Source organism: Periplaneta americana, chromosome 5, assembly GCF_040183065.1.
Source record: "Periplaneta americana isolate PAMFEO1 chromosome 5, P.americana_PAMFEO1_priV1, whole genome shotgun sequence".
NCBI classification, from domain to species: Eukaryota; Metazoa; Arthropoda; class Insecta; order Blattodea; family Blattidae; genus Periplaneta; species Periplaneta americana.
The window spans coordinates 34477281-34497609 of NC_091121.1; the positions used below are offsets into that span (position 1 = coordinate 34477281).

Genomic DNA, 20329 nt, shown 5'->3' on the forward strand with positions numbered 1-20329 from the left:
GAGTTTTTCAACAGTAACATAGGCCTATAATTTTAGTTAAAATTGAAGCAGGAGATTTTAGACAAAGTATCAGACACGTGAAACCTTATATTTAGAAAGGAACATTTTTATGCAAACAAAATATTTTTGTGATTATTGTTGTGCGAGTTGTAACGAAATTGATAACATTTTCAACTGACACGTTGTTTTTTAATATAACGTCTCGACGGTATAGAGCTAGAACACTGAACTTAAAATCCTACGGACCCGGGTTCGATTTCCGACGTACCCCCAATATATAAATTGTTTCTGACAACCTCGTGATCGTCTTTTCATAAACTATTATTTTTGCTAAACTGTCCTCAAATTTACGATCTCAATATACTATAATTGTAATTTTTTCATTCATTGTTCACTTTCTTGCATCTATTAGTGCTTTCTAGCTGTGCTAACTGATGGTGTTACGTGTCAACAACGTGATATCGAAACTTGTGTTCAAGTTCCTGCTCAGCAACAGTCCTGATATATTGTATTTTATATATTTGAAGACCGATTAATTAAAAACCCGGCACACTCGCAATTATGCACACATTCATATAAATTTCCGGACTCTAGGCACCCAGGAAACTTCTTGAAGAAAAATTCTCCGAGAGCTGAGCCCGGGAATCGAATCCAGGACCTCCAGATCTGAAAGCCAGCATTTTCGTCGGCAAACCAGGAGATAGTGAATGTGTTCGTAACAAAGAAAATGCTTCAGCATATAAATTTATGACTACGGAGAATAAGGGGACCATTAATTAAACAAGCCTAATCATAGACAACTAATCAAAAAAGTTTAATAGCATGTGAATAATCATATCGAATCTTACAGTAAGAGAATAAATTGAAATACAGATGAAGTGATGATGATCGACTGGAGTCATAGGAAGAGGACTTAAAATGGGAATCATTCACACAAGCTTTTGATCACAATAATGTTTTTTAAATCATAAATGATTCCTTTGATATCTCAGAACTTCATGTAGTAGCATATGAGCCGTTCAGAGCAAAAGTGTTGTAAGTCAAAATTAGGTAATGAGGTTTAAAGTAAAAATTCTGTAAAATACAGTGCAAAGTAGCAGTTAATATGGCCTTCTTGCTATCCACTGACTACTAATAGTTTAAATAAATTGAATATTAATTGCTACTTTGCTCTGTATTTTACAGAATGTTTACTTTAACTGTATTGCCCATTTTTTACTCACACCACTTCTGCTCTGAACAGCTCATATGATCAGGCTTCCCATGTTTGTCACAAGAGCTACTAGGTGTTCATTTCAAAGTGTGTCATGACGTCACTGTTGTTGAGTCACCGATTTGAAGCGAGTTTCAGCTTATATGTCAGAGAAGTTGCCTATTATTTAAGGCGTTCTTCAATCTGAACTTGAGAACGTGTACGGTATAACTTGAACGTCGTAGCAACAGATGGCGGTCTGTACTGTCTGTGTGCTACCATAACCTCTTTCTAACTGTGTTTTGAGCCGGCAAGTCGTACGCAGGGTATTTGTTATCATCGGTTGCGTACGGTAACATTCCACAACACAAATCAAATACTCCGTGTCCATGTTGACCGTCGAAGTTAATGTCAACAAATACGTAAGTAATCGTCTTAACCCTCTCCCCATATCCCGACAGTACGTATTTCCAAACAGTTCACATTCCTGCCACTACTGGCGTTATCGTACGCATCGGTACGTACTCTTCTGAATGAACGCCGTACTTGCTAGGCAACTTCTCTGCCTCCTAGGTAACACACCTTTGCGGAAGTGTAGGAATATTGAATTCTCTAGGCTCATCGGTTAGCCACATGACGGCATACAGCGAGCCATGACACACTTTGAACTGAACACCCAGTATATTGAATGGAGTAGTTTCTCCTGGTATATTAATGACGTCAGTCAAAGGCACAAGTAGGATACAAGGCCTCTATGAGTTCTGACTTGTGTTATATAGGAGTGCACGTTATTACGTATGTTTGTATACCGATGAGTTCATTGTGGTCCAGTTCAATCATAGAGGATGTGACCAGAATAGAAATGCAGCCAACAATATCTACACTGCAGTTGTTTATTTCGGAATTTGGAAATTATAATTTTTGTGGAAGGAATGTTAACATATTCTTAGAATGTATATTTTTTGTTAGGTTGTAATAGTAATTATTTCAATAAATAGATGTAAATTATTGTTTTATATGTGTATGAAAATTTCTGTTGTATATTTATTACCACTTTACAGATTATTAATTTTGAAATTGAATTGTACTCAGTGGCGTGGCAAACATATTTGTTCAAAACGTTTCGATAGTGTAAACCGTTAAAGTTATGTTGCAGCGTTGTCATGATATGCTCCATTATAATTTTACATTCACCGTAGACCTACTGTGCCGCCATTTCTGCAGTCAGCGCTAGACATTTGAACTCCCTCCGTACAAGGCTATATTCCTCGATAAATTCAGCGTGACAAAAAAGCGAAGCCTCCATAATTATGATAGTCTCTATGACGTAACTATATTGAACACAAAGGAAATGTTTTAATTATACTGCTGAAATGATTTGCTTTTAATTTTTATCATTTTATGCTTATATCTGCTTATTTGTCACTAAATGAAATAAAAGAGCTAATAATTTTTAATCATGCACCAGTTGCAATGAATTTGAGTCATTCAAATACTACTAATGTTTGAAGTAATTATATTCATAAGTTTCACAATGAATGCCATGTCATAGATTGGAATGCTTTGCTCACAGATTTTGGGCAAGTTAGGCATAATAGAAGCAACAGAATAGCCGAACTCTCAGATCTGAGGAAATTTTAACCTGATGATAGAATAAGCAAGAAGTTTCAAAACTTCAGTTATATCTCTACCATGGGCGGCTCTACAATAAGAACTGCAGAGCTGCAGAACCGCCATTTAAATGGACCTGAAAAAAATTAAAAATATAAAACGTGATTTTATGTAATCTAGTTGATTGTTTCATTCATTTTTCAAATTCATTCTCCTTCGATTCGAGATTTTACTGTCTGTAGGAGCCTTGAACTGCTCGAGAATTTTAGCTGTAGTGTACTTTTCGGATCTGTGATCGGCATATCCTGGAGCTCAACGTATGGTAGTCGGCAGCAGAAAACTGGTTTTCTTCACCGTCCCATAGAGCTGCAACCGAAGCAGTTCTCTCCGAACATACAAAAAAAGAACCGCCAACACCCTCATCTCCTTATGACCAAAGCTCGCAACTTGGGGACTTGTGTCTTTGAACGTGGCTAAGCGACCGGACTTCAATGTCAACAAACTCCCGCTTCCAGCACAGAGGTACTGTAAGGTCTGCTATAAAAGTGATTCCTGGCTGGAACAACATAATGATAATATTATGATAGGTTGAAACAAGTAATTTTATAGCATATCTATATATATATATATATATATATATATATATATATATATATATATATAAATAAACATGCAAAATATATCAAATTTACAGTTCTGCTCTGTACATTTTATTACAGTATATGACTACATACATTCGAATATTTTTCGAACCCATACCTTCTTCGTCTGTTAGTTAAACATGATTTGAAACGAAAGAAATTTATTTCCACGTCACATGAAGTGACGGGAGCAAAATTAATTTTTTTATTTTATTTATTTTATCTAGCTACCTACTGAATACAAATTACATTTATAAAACAAAAATGTTTCTAGCCACTACCGTAAGAGCCAGGCTCTTAGTCAATAATATAACGTAAAATTTACAAGGACACTTTACTAAATACAGTAAGTAACTTAATTCAAACCAATAAATACAACACAAGAGCAAGAATAAAGAAGAAAGAGAAAAAGAGAGAAAAATACACATTTAATATAAATTGACAATCCGACAGAAGCCAGTGATATTCAATAAAAACAAGAATATAGTAGACAGAAATAAAAGGTAAAAAAATGCATTTGTTAATATTATATTATATCGTGGATAATTTTATAAATTTATTTTTTAAAAGCTTCAATTTTAAAAAATTTCAAATTTGGAAAATGGTTTGTAATTGTATTATAAAGTCTTAGGCCCAAATAAAGTATTGAATGTTTTCACTGTCACTGTTTCCTGTTCGATTTTCAGTAGTTGCTAGCTGATCTCGTATCTGAGAAAGATAAGTATCTTAAATTTGTCTCGAAAATAGTTTTCAATTTCTATGTCACTACTAGGGAAGGTTCCACTACGACTTGATCCGTGGCTATGGACAAATTTTCCACCGATTTAAGGGACTGCAATGTATTTCAATGAATGCCCGTTTCCAATCTCTAGTTTGTGTTTGACAGAAGTTACAAAATATAAACTCTCCATTCGAAGAAAATAATGTATCTCCTTAGAATTCCTCCACGAAATTCTGAACTTAAATTTTAAGAAATATATTTTCAAACGTATACAATACCCATTCGAATAATACGTATTTTCTTATATTCAAACAGACCGTTTACCTCTAATTAATGATCTGAAGTCATTGGCTTCGGCACGACACAGTTTCCTCGTCCGACTTCCTGTCATTCGATGTGACCACTTTCTTAGTACACACGACTGTCCCTGAGCACTTGCAGCGTGAGCTTTGTGTACGTTGTACTTGTAACCTTACTCATGCACACGACACACAAGTCCCCAAGTTCCGAGCTTTGCTTTTGACCTGCGTTAGAACACATAGGCTTCTGGACTACTGCAGCCTATATCATTATAGTTCCAGTGTGTCATAGTACTGTGTGTGGTGTGATGTAATTAGTCAGTGCGTCTAAGGAAATATTTTGTATAAAAAATGAATGAAATGAAAACCTAATCGACCAATCCTTTTCGAAATTAAAAGAGAAATTGCAGGTTAACTTAAGAAATTAGGACGTCCTACACAAAATTTTAATATTGAAATTTCTGGAAAAATTCGAGGAAATCGTGTAGCCTACTAGTCATTTTAATACCGAAATGTGTATGGAAACGATTGGTTTTTTGCTGCGCTCATGAAAACGCTTTCTCCCGCACCCGTGTATTCTGTTTAGAGGAGAAAATACATGGACAAACACCGGAGTGAAGGATTTAGTTAATTTGACTTAAAAAACTAGAAAAGCATGTGAGGCACATCTCCACTACGTGACTAGTTGTACCAGGTGGGAGAGGTGTAGCGCACGGATTGTTGAAGTACAATTTCGGGTGCACAGTCAACTTCAAGAAGGGGCTGTAATTACACGCGTCATCCGATTTAGATGCATAAACAGCATGCGTTTGCTAAATACACTATTTTTTCATGCAGAACTGCCAACCTTTGTAACCGTGGGCCGCTACTGATCTCTGCATACACTTTCAAATTAAAATTCGTCTTTCTGTACTATGGAATAAGTTCAGAAATATCCATACTTTATCCAGATTCATATCCAGGCATATCAAGAAAGAGTAGATGTCCAAATTTATACAGATATCACTTATAATATAAGTCAACGAAAGCAAAGAGAAAATTACATACCCTAGTACAGACATGCATGTCGAATAGAACTTCCCCAACAAAGTTTTAAATAGATAGGCTCCGGGAAGAAATAAAGAATAATCTTGTTATACAAATAGAAGATTCTAACCGATTTGGCTATGAAGACCGCCTATGGAGATTCGGTAACCGACACTACACGTAAAGAAACCGAATTAACATGTAAGACAAGAAACGCATATACAAAATCTAATTATATCATCCAAATACTTTCTCAGAAACAAAGAAAAATTCATCAACATTTCAAGTAATACGAAGCTTATGTCGTAATTTAATGGCTCTAACTTCGAAAATATATTTAATTTTGAATTATAGCCTAAAGGATTGTCCTTATTTATTTTGCAGTCGATTGTACACGGAACACTCCCGAGGATAAATTTGTCTCCAGGTTATACTACTCTTTTTTTCGTTCTATATTCGGCGGAAGAAAATTATTTGCGACAGTAACATCCGAAAAAAGAAGGTAAAGGAAAAAAAAGAAAATCAAGCTGGTAGGAATTATTGCATTTGTGCGTGCTACTGCGTGGAACGGAAAACATCATCCGATAAAATAGGGAGCTTTAAATGCAAAGGGAAACTCGCTCAAATACACCGCTTTGCCATTTGTATTCTCCTATTTTCAACGGATGTCTTTTTAAAACTTTATTGATCGTAGCTGTTTCACCTTCACAAAGCTGTGTTCTGCACGAGAAATAGTCCAAAAGAATGCAGTTGCCTATTTGAAGTCTTCGTCTGAAATTCTTGGGAAATACGTAAAATATTTAGTCGTACTTAGTTTCTAATTTCAAATATCTGTAGATACATTTTAGTGTTAAAACGGATCAAGTCTCTTAATTTCAATTACTTTTAAAAGAGAACATCTATAGTATTTAAATATCTCTACCTCGGTGATAAAAAGGGACCGGATTTTTATGTAATATCAAGGTGTGAAATATGTACATATTTATGTAAGAAAAATATGCTGAATATGTACCACAAAATATAAAATCATGAAAATATTTAATATAAATATCTGGCAGGTATAGGATAATTAAGACTCTCCAGTTGTGATTTCATAGAGCACCCGACTTGTTTACCGCACACTTGACACATTACTATTTTTCCATCTGTAGTGAAAGCTTCGTCCATCGCAATCCATGATTTAATTTTTGTCGTTAGGGATTGAAGACACAGGGGCCATTTTAGTTAGTTAAAAACAGTAGATAACTCACTTCCACTTTATACTCGAAGTACTAAAACAAGAGAACTGAATGAAATGAATGACATAACAGAACTTCAAGCACTGTTTCGCTTTACTGGATTAGAAAAAATAGGAGATGTGGGACACATGAATTTTTAGCTGCTCTCTGTAAGAAACAAAGTACCTACTAAAACCTCAAACTATAGGGATTTAAAAGCTGTTATTTCAAAAGTGGAATTCCTGTCTCATTGAAAAGGGTAGGATTATTCCAGCCGAGAACCAGACTCTCCAATTGCTCGGAAAATCCCATTTCCGTATAGGTCTACTAAATTTAAAGTAAGGCGGTCAAGCAATAACCTGAAAAGCTATTTATTTTAATCTTTCAACTCCTTTTCAGTTTGTTCCTTTACTTCAGCTTCTTTTCAAAAGTCGGCTACTTTATTGGGGTTCATGCCAGACTTGACACGGGTTTTCCCTGGAAGGATTAGGAAGAGGGTGGGTAAGGTTGCAATTTGCATGGGAACGGCTTTTTAAGACGTATGCGGAACAATTATAATTCGAGACAAATCATGTCGTCCTCGTCCCACTCCACTGCATGAAGGCAACGCTACTTTCTGAGTGATTTTTACAATACAAGGTAGTTGTATGAGAAAGTTTGCCTTTTGTTCACTCATATTTACAGTGGGCGGTATGGGTTGAGTGCCTGTATTACTTTCTGGAACTAAGGACGCTATGTTTCGTCCCGAAATATATCCTCTCTTAAGTAGGTAAAAAGGTTTTTTAAATCTGTGTATTTCAAATTGTAAACTTCCCCAGCAGAATTTTTTTTTTTATTTTAGAAAAGAAAAAATGAATAAAACCCCTAAATATGTAGAGTTATGTAATACCAAGCCATAACAAGTAATGTGGGGTAAATATGTAAAGATATGTAGTATCAAATTTTAATATATTAATTGTAATTACAATATTCGCAAAGATTTTTTATTTATATACAGTTAGGTTGAAAGGAATATAATATGTAATTGCATAAAAATCCGGTCCCTAGTGATAACTTACGATAAGGTAAAATTTGTCAATTTTGAAATTATAGCATTATTGAATTTCTTAAGGCGAGATCTATCTGAAGGTTTACTCTATTAAGTTCTAGGTACGACTGATTTCGGATTTAATGCATTATCTCTTTAAAAAAAAAAACGTGATCATCAAGATGTACAAGACAGGGCCGTAAGCAGGGGATTCTAGGGGCTGTTGAGCAACCCGTAGCTAAGCTGCTAGCAACTCCTAAATTCTTCATAACCTTATAATTATATTATATGTGTAACTTAAAGCACAAAGACACAGCAACTTAGTGGATTATCGTTGACTACAGTATGTAACTAAAATATCGTAGAGAAACGAGCAAAATTGTATCCAACCTTTTTGTTTAAAATATCTCAAAGAATAACCTTCTGAAATTAATGACAAAACTTACGGTTCATCCTATGTATTTCGTTTGCATAATGTTAATTGTCGATACTACATAATCTCCAAATAAAACCTGAAATTAAAATAAGTATATACTACATTTCAAATGAAACTCATGATCTGTACTATATAATATATTGGAAGTAGCAATTAGAGATTGGATTTTCAAACTATGAAGCTTTGAATGAAGCTATTTCTTTTTCGATGCGTATACCTTTAGCTACTGAAAGTCATCTACGAGATGTAATTTATAACAAATATCTTGGTGCCATCTGCGGACAAGTTCGTGAGTTAACTTTTTACTCGACTTTTCTAGGTCATGTAATTTGGTAAATGGAAGGTTCCTATATAAGGAAAAAACCCTTTTGAAAATTGTAACGGAAGTAACAACACACAGCTTTCGTGCTCCGCATCGTACGTCATTTCCTGTCTCATAATGTCTCTCCTTGATTGGATTGGGTTCTTCTAAAAATGTAACTTCAGGAGAAGAATATTAACTTTTATTACTCCATCTACCTGGGAAAATGTTTAACAGCAAGGAGGTGGAATAGCATGGAGTTTCAATTTAAATATTTAATTATGGTTATTTGTTATTGGTTAAATTTTGTAATAATTGCGTTCAAAATTTTAGTACTTCATTACATTTATTGTTTTATTTAAAACATGTAAGCCAAGAAGTTTTACAAAAGCTAAAATTGATAGATGATTTGATAATATTGCAAGAGAAAAGAGCACCTAAATAATAAAAACATAAAATTATAGCAGTAAAGGCAGATGCAAAACCATAGTGAAAGTTAAGAAAAAATAAATTGATGAAAGAAAAATAACCAATGATATAAGACACTGTAAGCCTATCCTATAATGGATCAAATAATTGAGAAACTGTCATAAAACTTGCATATGAAATGGAAGAAAACCAAATTTCACATAAGTAACGCAGTTGATATGGTCATAATTTCAGAAGCAAAATATGACTTACAAATGAAGGGTTCAGAGCCATAGTGGGCCAAGCACCATTTATTAAAAACGGAGAAAGCAAGGGTTAGAGTTAAATTAATATCATAGTTTAATGAAGATTGACATATCATTTAGTTTTAATGTGTATACTTTATATTACTTGAATTATGGTAATAACTTCATTTTAACTCTTGTTTTCTACGGTTTTAGTAAATGGCGCTTGGCCCACCATGGTTCTGAACCCTTCAAATGTTCCTTCATTGCCTATATAACAGTGCAGACTTTGACGCTTCTTCCTTGAATATAGTACAGAAAAAAATTCTAATACGATGTTAGTCCCAAATGAATACCTTTCTCAGAAAAAATGTTAAAACTACTAGATATTTCTTTCAGTAGATCATTATGTACACCCTATATATTTCTGAAAGCTTATATCGTTTAAATCCTGTACAATTTGTGTGATATAAGTTACTTACTTACTTACAAATGGCTTTTAAGGAACCCGAAGGTTCATTGCCGCCCTCACATAAGCCCGCCAGCGGTCCCTATCCTGTGCAAGATTAATCCAGTCTCTATCATCATACCCCACCTCCCTCAAATCCATTTTAATATTATCCTCCCATCTACGTCTCGGCCTCCCTAAAGGTCTTTTTCCCTCCGGTCTCCCAACTAACACTCTATATGCATTTCTGGATTCGCCCATACGTGCTACATGCCCTGCCCATCTCAAACGTCTGGATTTCAAGTTCCTAATTATGTCAGATGAAGAATACAATGCGTGCAGTTCTGTGTTGTGTAACTTTCTCCATTCTCCTGTAACTTCATCCCGCTTAGCCCCAAATATTTTCCTAAGCACCTTATTCTCAAACACCCTTAACCTATGTTCCTCTCTCAGAGTGGTGTGATATAAGTACTCGTAAATAATATACATCAAAGATAATTCATTAAAGGTTTAATTTTACTGAGAAAATAAATTTGTTTCAATACAGAATCTAACGTTTTACATTATTTAACGTTAATCCTATAACCAAGGTTCTCTAATCATTTCTGGCTGCCCAGAGATCGAAACTTTAGCACACGTCTTGGGATCATGTGAACAGGGATTTCTCTTGATGAACTATAAATCCAAAATTGCTGGCGGATTAAGAAATAAGTGCTGGGTAGTAGAAGAAGAAATCTTCTGCCTAGCTGAAAATGTGTCAACGAGGCGTACGGGCATTTTAACGCACAATGCTGACACTAAACAGGACATCATTGTGGACCCAACGATACGTTTTGAAGTAGAATGTCATCAGTATGCTGAGAAGTCGATCGATGAGTGTACAGTAAACTATTTGAAACTGGAGTATTACTTTAACCACATTATAGGTATTCGGCTGGCTCATATGTACTCGAGGGACTATTCCAACTTTTATTTCTAAGAATTTCGACAGAACTTTGCTGTGCCTACATCTCTGATGAGAGATGATGTTGTGATAACTGTGATAAAAAATCTCCTTCAAATCCTAAATAATAACATAGTGCCTCATTATTGTAATTGTAATTTTTCATGTTCTTTTCTTTGTATCTTAATTTATTTATTGGTTATATTTAAACATAAGGCTATATTTTATTGAGTATACAGAGTCCTAGATGGGGAGAAGTTCGTAAATGAATAGTGTGATGATGGAAGGAAAAGTACTGTCATTGCAAGTTATCTTGAACCTTACATCCACGTGGGCGGCCAATTTCGGACTCGCACTTAATCCAAGTAAGACTCAAACCATAATTATTGGACATAAGCGTTTAGTTAACTCCCTTAATAACAGTAATCTTTCAGTTGTTACCCTTAACAAGACGCTAATCCCTTATTCATCTGTCGTAAAAAATCTTGGCTTCTTTTTTGATAATAATTTAAGTTGGAATTTTCAAGTTAAAGAAACGATAAAAAAAAATCTGTTCCTCCTTTCACTCTTTGAGTCGCTTGAGAAACTTCTTGCCCCAGCAACTAAAACTTACCCTAGTACAAACCCTAGTAATGCCGCACTTCGATTATTGTGAAGTTTTGTTAAGTGATGTAAGTTCTGAACTGTCAGTCAAGCTACAGCGAGCTCAGAATATGTGCGTCAGATACGTGTGCAACATCCGACGATATTATCACATATCACCGTCCTTCGCAAGTCTCTCGTGGCTCCGACTTAAAGAACGCAGAACTTTACACTCTTTGTCTTTACTCTTTCGAATTCTGCACACCTCAACACCAAATTACCTTTCGTCTCGTTTCTCTTATCTATACTCTAACCACGACGTAAATACCAGATCACTTATCTGTGGCACGCTAAATATACCTCTTCATAGAACATCTTGTTATTCCTCATCTTTTACAATATCCACCTCGCGTCAATGGAATTCCTTGTCACAAAGTATTAGGGGCTGCAAGACAACAAACACCTTTAAGAACAGCTTAAAAGATAACCTTATTAGCATTTCACTCCAATCATACTGATTTAAAATATTACTGACTACACTGTTGCTTTTTTCTTTAGACATCATCCTGATTGTGCTGCATTTTCAAAATTGTCTCATAATAATCTCTTTCTATTATCTAATAGCATTTGAAATATATTAACATTCTATGTATTTTAGTTTAATTCTGCTACACAGTTTATTTCAGTGTTTAATTAATAGTTCATAGTATTTTGTTGTTTAATTCGTAAATAACTCTTGTATACATGTAACTCTCATCTAAATCAAATTGTTGAATTCTTTGTAAGTTCATGCATATGTATATACACTTTTTGCTGGTTGAGTGGAAGAGAAGGCCTTACGGCCTTAACTCTGCCAGCTAAAATAAATTATTATTATTATTATTATTATTATTATTATTATTATTACATCCCCTAAGTCTGTCTTTGGAACTGCTCGGTACGGTGTGTACTCATCAACGTAACGACACGGCAAGGATGCCCCTCCCTCGTGTAACGTGACTCTTTTCAAAAAACGTTGGTTCTTTTACTTTACGGCTCTCTACTGTAAAAGAACTTGGTTCAATACAGACATCAACTTCTCTCGATACTCCGGTTTTGAGAGGAGAACATAGTTTCGTAGCAAGCTTTAATTAACCTGTAATAAGTAATTATTAAAAATATAATCGTGTGTACACTCCTCTCTCATCCGGGCTGGGGACCGGCAATGGAGGAGTTACTACAGCTACTTCTATACATTATATAGGCCTGCATGACTTACACCTACAGCTGATATGTACATATTCTTATAACAATATTTTACAGGCTTATTATTTGAATTTACATTAATTTACAATTATACACAATCCATATCCCTATCATTGCTGCCATCATCGCTTGTTCCAAAATTAACTATTTCGTCAATGGCATCATCCATTCGGGATTATCTTCTTAATCGTAGGTACTACTTTCTGAACACGATAGAATTCTTCGATTGTATCCCGAATAACATGTTGATCGAAGTCGTCCACTTCAATTTTACACAAGTCTAATTCTGTAATGAAATAATATGTTTAGTAGAACTATAAGAAAATAATAACTTGCAACAGTAATTCATTATGTCGCTCTCAATACACACACTATTGTACATAACTATTATAGCAATAATTTCTAAACATTACATACCATTCTTTCCCGGAGTAGTGTGAGGTTCATTCGGTTGTAATTCAGTATTATTTTTAATTCTCTTCACGGAACTAATACTTTTGACAGAGTATTTAGCCTCTCTCTCATATTCCTTAGCATGAGGTTCCAGCAAATATTTGTTTAATTTTTCCTCCTCGCAATGCTTAATTTTATTATATTTGCGATAATTTCTCTTTCTCGGCTATGGATAACAGCGTTACTTTTTCTCCGCGGTGGTCTGATTTCACCATAATTATTACCCCGTGGTTGCTGCTCCATGGTAACACTACTGGTACGCAGTGAAGGAAATAGCTCTATGTTTCTTGACAAGAGATTATGCTGCGGAGCATGCGCAAACAACTCAGTTGGCTCCACCCACGTTACGCGCTTCCTTCCCTCTGCCCCTCTGTCCCCGCTCAGAAGGTTCAAGATAACTTGCAATATCAGTAAGAACCTCAAGAAAATCCTGAGGAACTTTAGCTATATCCACGACAAATATTCCGCCATCACGAGGATAGAAGGAATGATAAAAATATATAACAATAATTCCCGGTATCTGGTACATCTCAGTTAACTCTTAGTTACTTAACTGCTATTATAAATTTAACGCACTGATAACTTTCACGAGTTGAATGCAAATTTATCAACGCTTGTAACTAACAGCTGAAGTAACTTTGGGTGCTATTCATAGATATTTCGCAGCATGCGCTACGAGCGTACTAAGCTAGCCCCGGCTATCCACTGGTTACTAGTACAGAATTCAAATCATATCCTATCGTTAACACTGGTTTATGAATACGAAGCACGCTGATCATCCACCGGAAACCCGCGCTAAAAATATCTATGAATACGGCCCTTCATGTTTAGTATTTCTTGTCGCCCATAGATGTCTCAATACACAATTTTTTAACAAAAAAAGCCGCCCTAAATAAGGGTTCGAATAGATCGGCCTACTAATCAATTCAAAAAGAATAATCATTAAAATCAAATGTGTGACAATTTGAAAGGAAAAGAAAACATTAAGACAAATGATATGAAAACATAGGAAATAATTTACAATAAAAGTTTGCTGGGTACAAATGATTACTAATTATAACTAGCTAAGGATGATTTTAACACATGAGATCCTATGGAATCAATCGTTGCATCAAAAATTTTTAATTGTTTTAAGTTGATTTAAAGTTTCTCGTGAGTCCAAAACTGTCCAATGTGTGATGTGGCATTGTGCTCCAAGAGCTGACAACAAGGCTCATATATGACTTGTTTTTCACGACACACCTCTTGTGGCTGTTGCTCATGCATCTCGAAACGGATTGTGGGATCAAGAATGACACCCTTATCCTTCTGCCGATCAATTATGATGATATCAGCACGTCTAGTAGAGCTATCAGAAGAGATGCAACCAACCTCCTCATAAACCTCATAGGAAGCATTCTGACGGATTGAAGTTGCGATGAGAGAACGAACCGTATTATGTCTGTTGATTCGGAGCAATTCTCCATGATGGCAGAAACCCAAGACGTGAGGAAGCGTTTCTTGCTCGTCGCATCTTCTGCAACGGGTTGAGTCAAGAGTTCTGCCAGGGAGAGTACGTACAGGTATTGTATTACAGTTCATCTTAATGGCTTGCGTCCACTGACTGCTAGAAAGTCCCTTTTTGGTTGAGATCCACGAATTACCTTTCTTCCAGTGAGAATAGAAAACAACTCCCAAACCTTTACTTTTCAATTTGCTCCATTGATGAAAAGAATCTTCATGTAATGTAAACCTCTTCTTAGTGATTTTTTTAGTTACTTATTATTACTTTTGTTTGCAGAAGTTTTCAGTAGTAATATGGTTGATAAGTACACAGTGTGAGCTCTGTACTAGTAGGTGCAAAACTTTTTATCTAAAGAACCGTATGATAAACTATGCTGTACATGTATACTTTCATCGCTATGATAATATGACTAAAATAGCAATAATTGTTGGTATCTGGCGTGATCATCGAGAAAATAATACTACTGGAGTGAGGGCTAGATGAACTTCCGCTACAACACTGCAACCATAGTCAAATGTGGTGACTCTGGCAGCCATATTGATAGGCATGTAAAAATAATTTACATTCGTCCATATGAATGCTTTCATTTAAGTGTACAAATGGACTTTTCGGAACCCAAAATATCACTGGCATTGGATTAAGATTTAATTTGGGTGTAGAATTTCAATTTGTTTAGGTCTGTTCGACATTTAAAATCTTATCTTGTCAAGATAAAAGTATTCGTTAGAATAATTTTCTATTCCACAAATAATACCTTTAAGATGATTAATACTATTTTTATTCTTGTCTATTATATTTATATTATTTAATTCTATAAATTACTTCTGCCAAAATTGTAAAAATTAATAATAATCATAAAACAAAAAATTATTCCAAATATCTGGTCCTCTGGTAGAGAACTCAAGGATAAAATATTCCTTGACTGACGACATAGAATCTCAAGTTTATGAGAAAAATTAATCTTGAGATATTCGAAATTGTCTTTACAAACACAATTATCCTGGTATGGTTTTTTTTATTTTAGTAGGTTATTTTACGACGCTTTATCAACATCTTAGGTTATTTAGCGTCTGAATGAGACGAAGGTGATAATGCCGGTGAAATGAGTCCGGGGTCCAGCACCGAAATTTATCCAGAATTTGCTCATATTGGGTTGAGGGAAAACCCCGAAAAAATCGCAACCAGATAACTTGCCTCGACCGGGAATCGAACCCGGGCCACCTGGTTTCGCGGCCAGACGCGCTAACCGCTACTCCACCCTGGTATGTTATAGATAGTAGAATATTTACCTTAAGTTACGTAAATAAAACGCCAATTTTTTAAGCTACGTATACCGATAACTTAATTTATTGTGATCTATATTATTATTTAATATCAGTTACTGTTTGCCCCCGGTCGGGGCAAGTTATCTGTTTGAGGTTTTTTCCGGGGTTTTCCCTCAACCCAATATGAGCAAATGCTGGGTAACTTTCGGTGCTGGACCCCGGACTCATTTCACCGGCATTATCACCTTCATTTCATTCAGAAGTTAAATAACCTAGATGTTGATACAGCATCGTAAAATAACCCAATTTAAAAAAACAGTAATGCAGTAGCGCAGCATGTCGGTATTTGTTCGAATGATACTAACAGCCAGATAACTACAGGCCGAGCACAGTTACCAGTTGAAGCACAGGTAACTGTAAAGATGACGATAACTGTTGTTTCGGAAATTCATTTAAAACATATCAGCACGTTAAATCGTAGATAACTCTGTATGTGCAGGTAACTGTCTTTCCAGAAACCGGGCATAAACCTGTAATAACATACCCTTGGGTGGGCAACTCGTGCTCTCAAGGTGTCAACACAATCTCAGTGCAGGTAGAACGGACTCTGTACTAACTGTACTGTCTGTGTGCGGTTCTTTCAAGACACAAGTTCGATCGCGTCTGCAGTAAGTGGCGGCTCGTTTTAAGTGAAAAACAATATAATTCCCAGATCATTTCCCTTTAGTTACGAGTAAAAAGAAAATTTTTTTTATTAAGAAGAGAGGTAAAGCTTGTATTCTATTTCACTTTCTTACGCATGACATTTTATGTTACGAATAAACAGTGAAGGTTTTTGTAAAGAAATACTATCTGCATCTGCTTTAGAACAGCTAGAGGTAAAAATGAGATATCAACAAGGTGAGACTGATATCAAATATCATTAGCAAGTTGTGCGTGCGAGTTACAGAATTGCACGGCATATAATCGACTAGCTAAGAACATTTCTGGATAAATTTGAAATGTGGTAGTATCATGTAGAACATAGACAACTTCACTTTCTTCGACTATAAACTATCTTGAAGAGTGATAAGAGAATCTTCTTATCAAATATAAGACCCTACTTCAAGACCTACAGCAGAATTCATTGCTAAGTTTGGAGAAACAGTGACAATTGACAAGGAATCGAAATTTTTCTGAAATCTTTTTGGCTTACGCCGATAGAAAATCCTGAAAATTTATAGCTTGAATTAATAAATCTACAGAACATCACGCCACTCAGATTCCAGCAAAATCAGGAATCGAACTGTTCGTAATGTTGTCTAAGTCAGAATTTCCAAATATAGGCCTACTCTTTGCTTCCATATATACTGTATGTGCTTGAGGCAGAGTTTAATACAAGAAAGAAGTGTAAAAGCTCTCAAAGTAAAGAAAGAACTCAGAAGCAAGCTTATTTCATCTGCCGTGACATGTAAAAAATACTTCCTTGAATTTGTTATTGTTTGCGAATACAGACTATTACCTTTCTGAGAACAGAGGAATACTCTTTAATGTATAGGCTAAAGACTTGTAAATTCTAGCATTTTACGTTTCAAGTAAGACATATAATAAGAAATATTAACAAATAGTTTAATAATAAATAAGTGTTGCAGCTATATTTGTTGTATCTTGAAAAGGTTGTATTCAGTTTGTGTTTCCAGTACTAAACTAATTTACAAAGCTAGAAAATAATATAATTTTGTTATGTGCTCAGGTATAGTCTGTCTAAAGTTACTATAATTACTGTATAATGCGTCATTCTGAAATTCAAATCATGGAATAGATATCACGATCACCTGCACGAGCCGCCAGAGCGCACCGTGGCTTCAGTTGCGAAACTACAAACAACTTGTAACTGCTGCGGCTGGCTCCGTGTGCCATTCTCTCTTTCAAGGTTTTTTAGCACTTTGGGAGCACGAGTTGCCCATCCATGAACATACCCTTGTTATGAAATCAAATAACAATACGAAATCTTAACTTTCGAATAAAATTTTCACTACTTACAAACAACATTGAGGTTGAGGGAGTCCTCCAGGCCGGATCCAGTTATCATGGGGTTCTCGCCCTTACACTTGAGCACATGATCGTCATCTTCAGGCGTCGGGGGGAAGGTGACGGTGCTCATTACAACCGTCTCGTTCCCTGACGACTCCAACTGTGAAGACAAATCAGAAAGACGTGATGAGTCGCAAATAAATTTTTAATCGCTTCATCAATCATATCTAATGGACAAAAATCGATATTGTCCCCTTGTTGGTAGAGACCACATCATCAATTATTTTATTTTATTTCATCCGTCTTAACGTTCAATTCAATATTTATACTACGGCGAAAACAATCACATCCATCGTGCATTGCAATCTGCCTGTAGCAACAGTACACAACAGACAAACATGTGGCAATCATTCTCATTGTCAGTGTATTAAAATAAAATGCTTAAGGGAATTAAGGTAAAACAAAAAAGCACTGAAATTCAAGCTGAAATAAAATTGCATACCCATTAAGTGGTTAGGTACAGCTTATAGCAGTAAAATTTTTTGAAATATTCAACATTTTTTCTCCATTACTGTATCTTGTACAATGATGAAAATTGGTACGTGTAGAACACTGTCCTTCTGCTATATGAAAAAAAATATTTTTTCACAATTTAAAAAAAATATATTTATATATATTTTTTCAAAATTCAAAGTGGTGGCAGTTTATTGTGCAGTGATGAAGCGTTTCCGTCATACCTTATAAACTTGTAACTTTTTCATGTTCTCTCTCTTTTACTTAATTCCTGAAACTCATCTTTACAATATCATGCTCATTCAACTACATTACTTAATAAATATTTTTTTTTATTTTATGTTAGAAGAAAATACTGATATTTCACCATTTTTTTTAAATGAATTTATTTTTTATCAGACAATCTATCAAAGATAGAGAAGTGATCATGCATCATATTGTAGATATGACAGGCATAAATATATAGAAAAAATTTCATCACAAAATGTTGGATAGTTTTTGAGCTATATGGGAAACGCTTTATCACTGCATAGTGAACTGGGGGAGGGGGAATTAATCGTAAAAATATATATATATATATATTTTTTTTTTTCAATAGCAGGAGGACAGTGTTTTACACCATTATTGTACAAGGTACAGCAATTGAGGGAAAAAATGTTGAATATTTCAAACGTTTTACTGCTGTAAGCTGTACCTAACATCTTAAAATGAATTTTATGCTCGACCATGCCGAAATGTAGTAAGTATACACCTGGTAACAGCCCTTTAATAGACTTCATTAAAGTACACCTATTCATTAAAGTTCAGGTGTTCCACCAATGAGAAAACACCATTGTAGCAATATGAAAGCGCAAGTATCGATTATTCTCGGATATGCAAAACAACTAGCGAAACGTCACTGAGGCTGGAAATCGAATACTGTCGCAGAAGGTTTTGTTCTGTTACTCTAATAATTAGCGTTAATTGTAAATAATATTCAAATAAATTCAATTTGTCATCTCGTTTTTCAATAACTAAATCAATTTCAAGGTTATATCAAGATTAATGTTTATTTTACTCTCTAGATTATATCAAGGTCAATTACATTTCTTTCTCGGAAAAAATCAATACTTTCGCGTCTGCGCACACTCACAATTTACGAGATATTGCATAAGATCAGTTCCGCTCCCCAGTCAGATAAGAATAACATGAATACTTATGAATAATTTCAAGTTAGAAATATGGTCGAGCACAAAAAGTCATATGAAACTTGCCTATAATTGTAATTAAGGCGCTCGTATGAAAATTATGAAAGAAGCGCAAGCGCTCGTTTCATGAACATACTCGCGTCTTAATTACTACCATTATAGGCTCGTTGCATAATGTACTATTACGATTTCAGATAAATTCCAAGCTTTTAGCCAGAATCGAAACTGGTATTACAAAAAGGAAATCATTGTAATTCTAATCTTCTAACCCTTGTATTACTAATAAACTAGTTTTAGTTTAAAATAAAACTCACTAAGCAGAATTAAATATTATGTCCAAACTGACAGAGAAAGTAATAGGTAGAATTTTGCTGTATGCTCGCAGAAGGATTGCGTGTTTTGCCTCATCTGTTTTAAATGCAATCTCGATTATTGCAACATTATTTTGGAGATGTGAAGACATATTGAATAATATTGTATATAGTACCAGGGTCAGTGAAACAGATACAAATGCTTGTATGTAAAAACACATTCTCAACTCTATATTTGATCTTATGCGTATATTTTAAGGTAGGTGCCCGATATAATTATTTTTATATGTTGTAGGCTTACTCCTATAGTATTCATAAAAACAAGAAAACAAAGTCAAATAAATATGAGTCCCAAAATTAATATCTTCTGAGATATGAGTACTTGATCATCAACAACACAGGAGGTGGTCAACTTGATCATCATTGTACTGTATTTTATTTACATTCCATTGTATTCACACATAGCTTAACAACTAGAATATGGAACATGTCAAAACAATTTTAATAGTATTACAAATGTCTTACTTATAGTCACAGTTTAGTTGAAATGTATACAGATGAGTTTAAAAAATACACTATTCAGCCGTGTCGAAAATGTGACTCACGAGCACATTGTGGCTCGCAATGATAGCTGTGTATTTCTCTTACTTCCTGCCTTCCCCAACCCCCACCCTCTCACTCACTGGAATCAAACTCCGTTCCATTTGCTTATTTGTCTCTGACCTGCGAGTGGCTTATCGT

At 35.0% G+C, this 20329-nt stretch overlaps 1 protein-coding gene across 1 annotated transcript in view; it reads right to left on the minus strand.

The window, feature by feature from the left end:
* LOC138699525 (neural cell adhesion molecule 2-like) overlaps window positions 1-20329 on the minus strand; it is a 1056814-nt gene that overhangs the window by 319765 nt on the left and 716720 nt on the right. The window contains exon 6 of the mRNA XM_069825483.1: window positions 17587-17737. Coding sequence (XP_069681584.1) covers window positions 17587-17737 — 151 coding nt within the window. The remainder of the gene's footprint in view (window positions 1-17586; window positions 17738-20329) is intronic.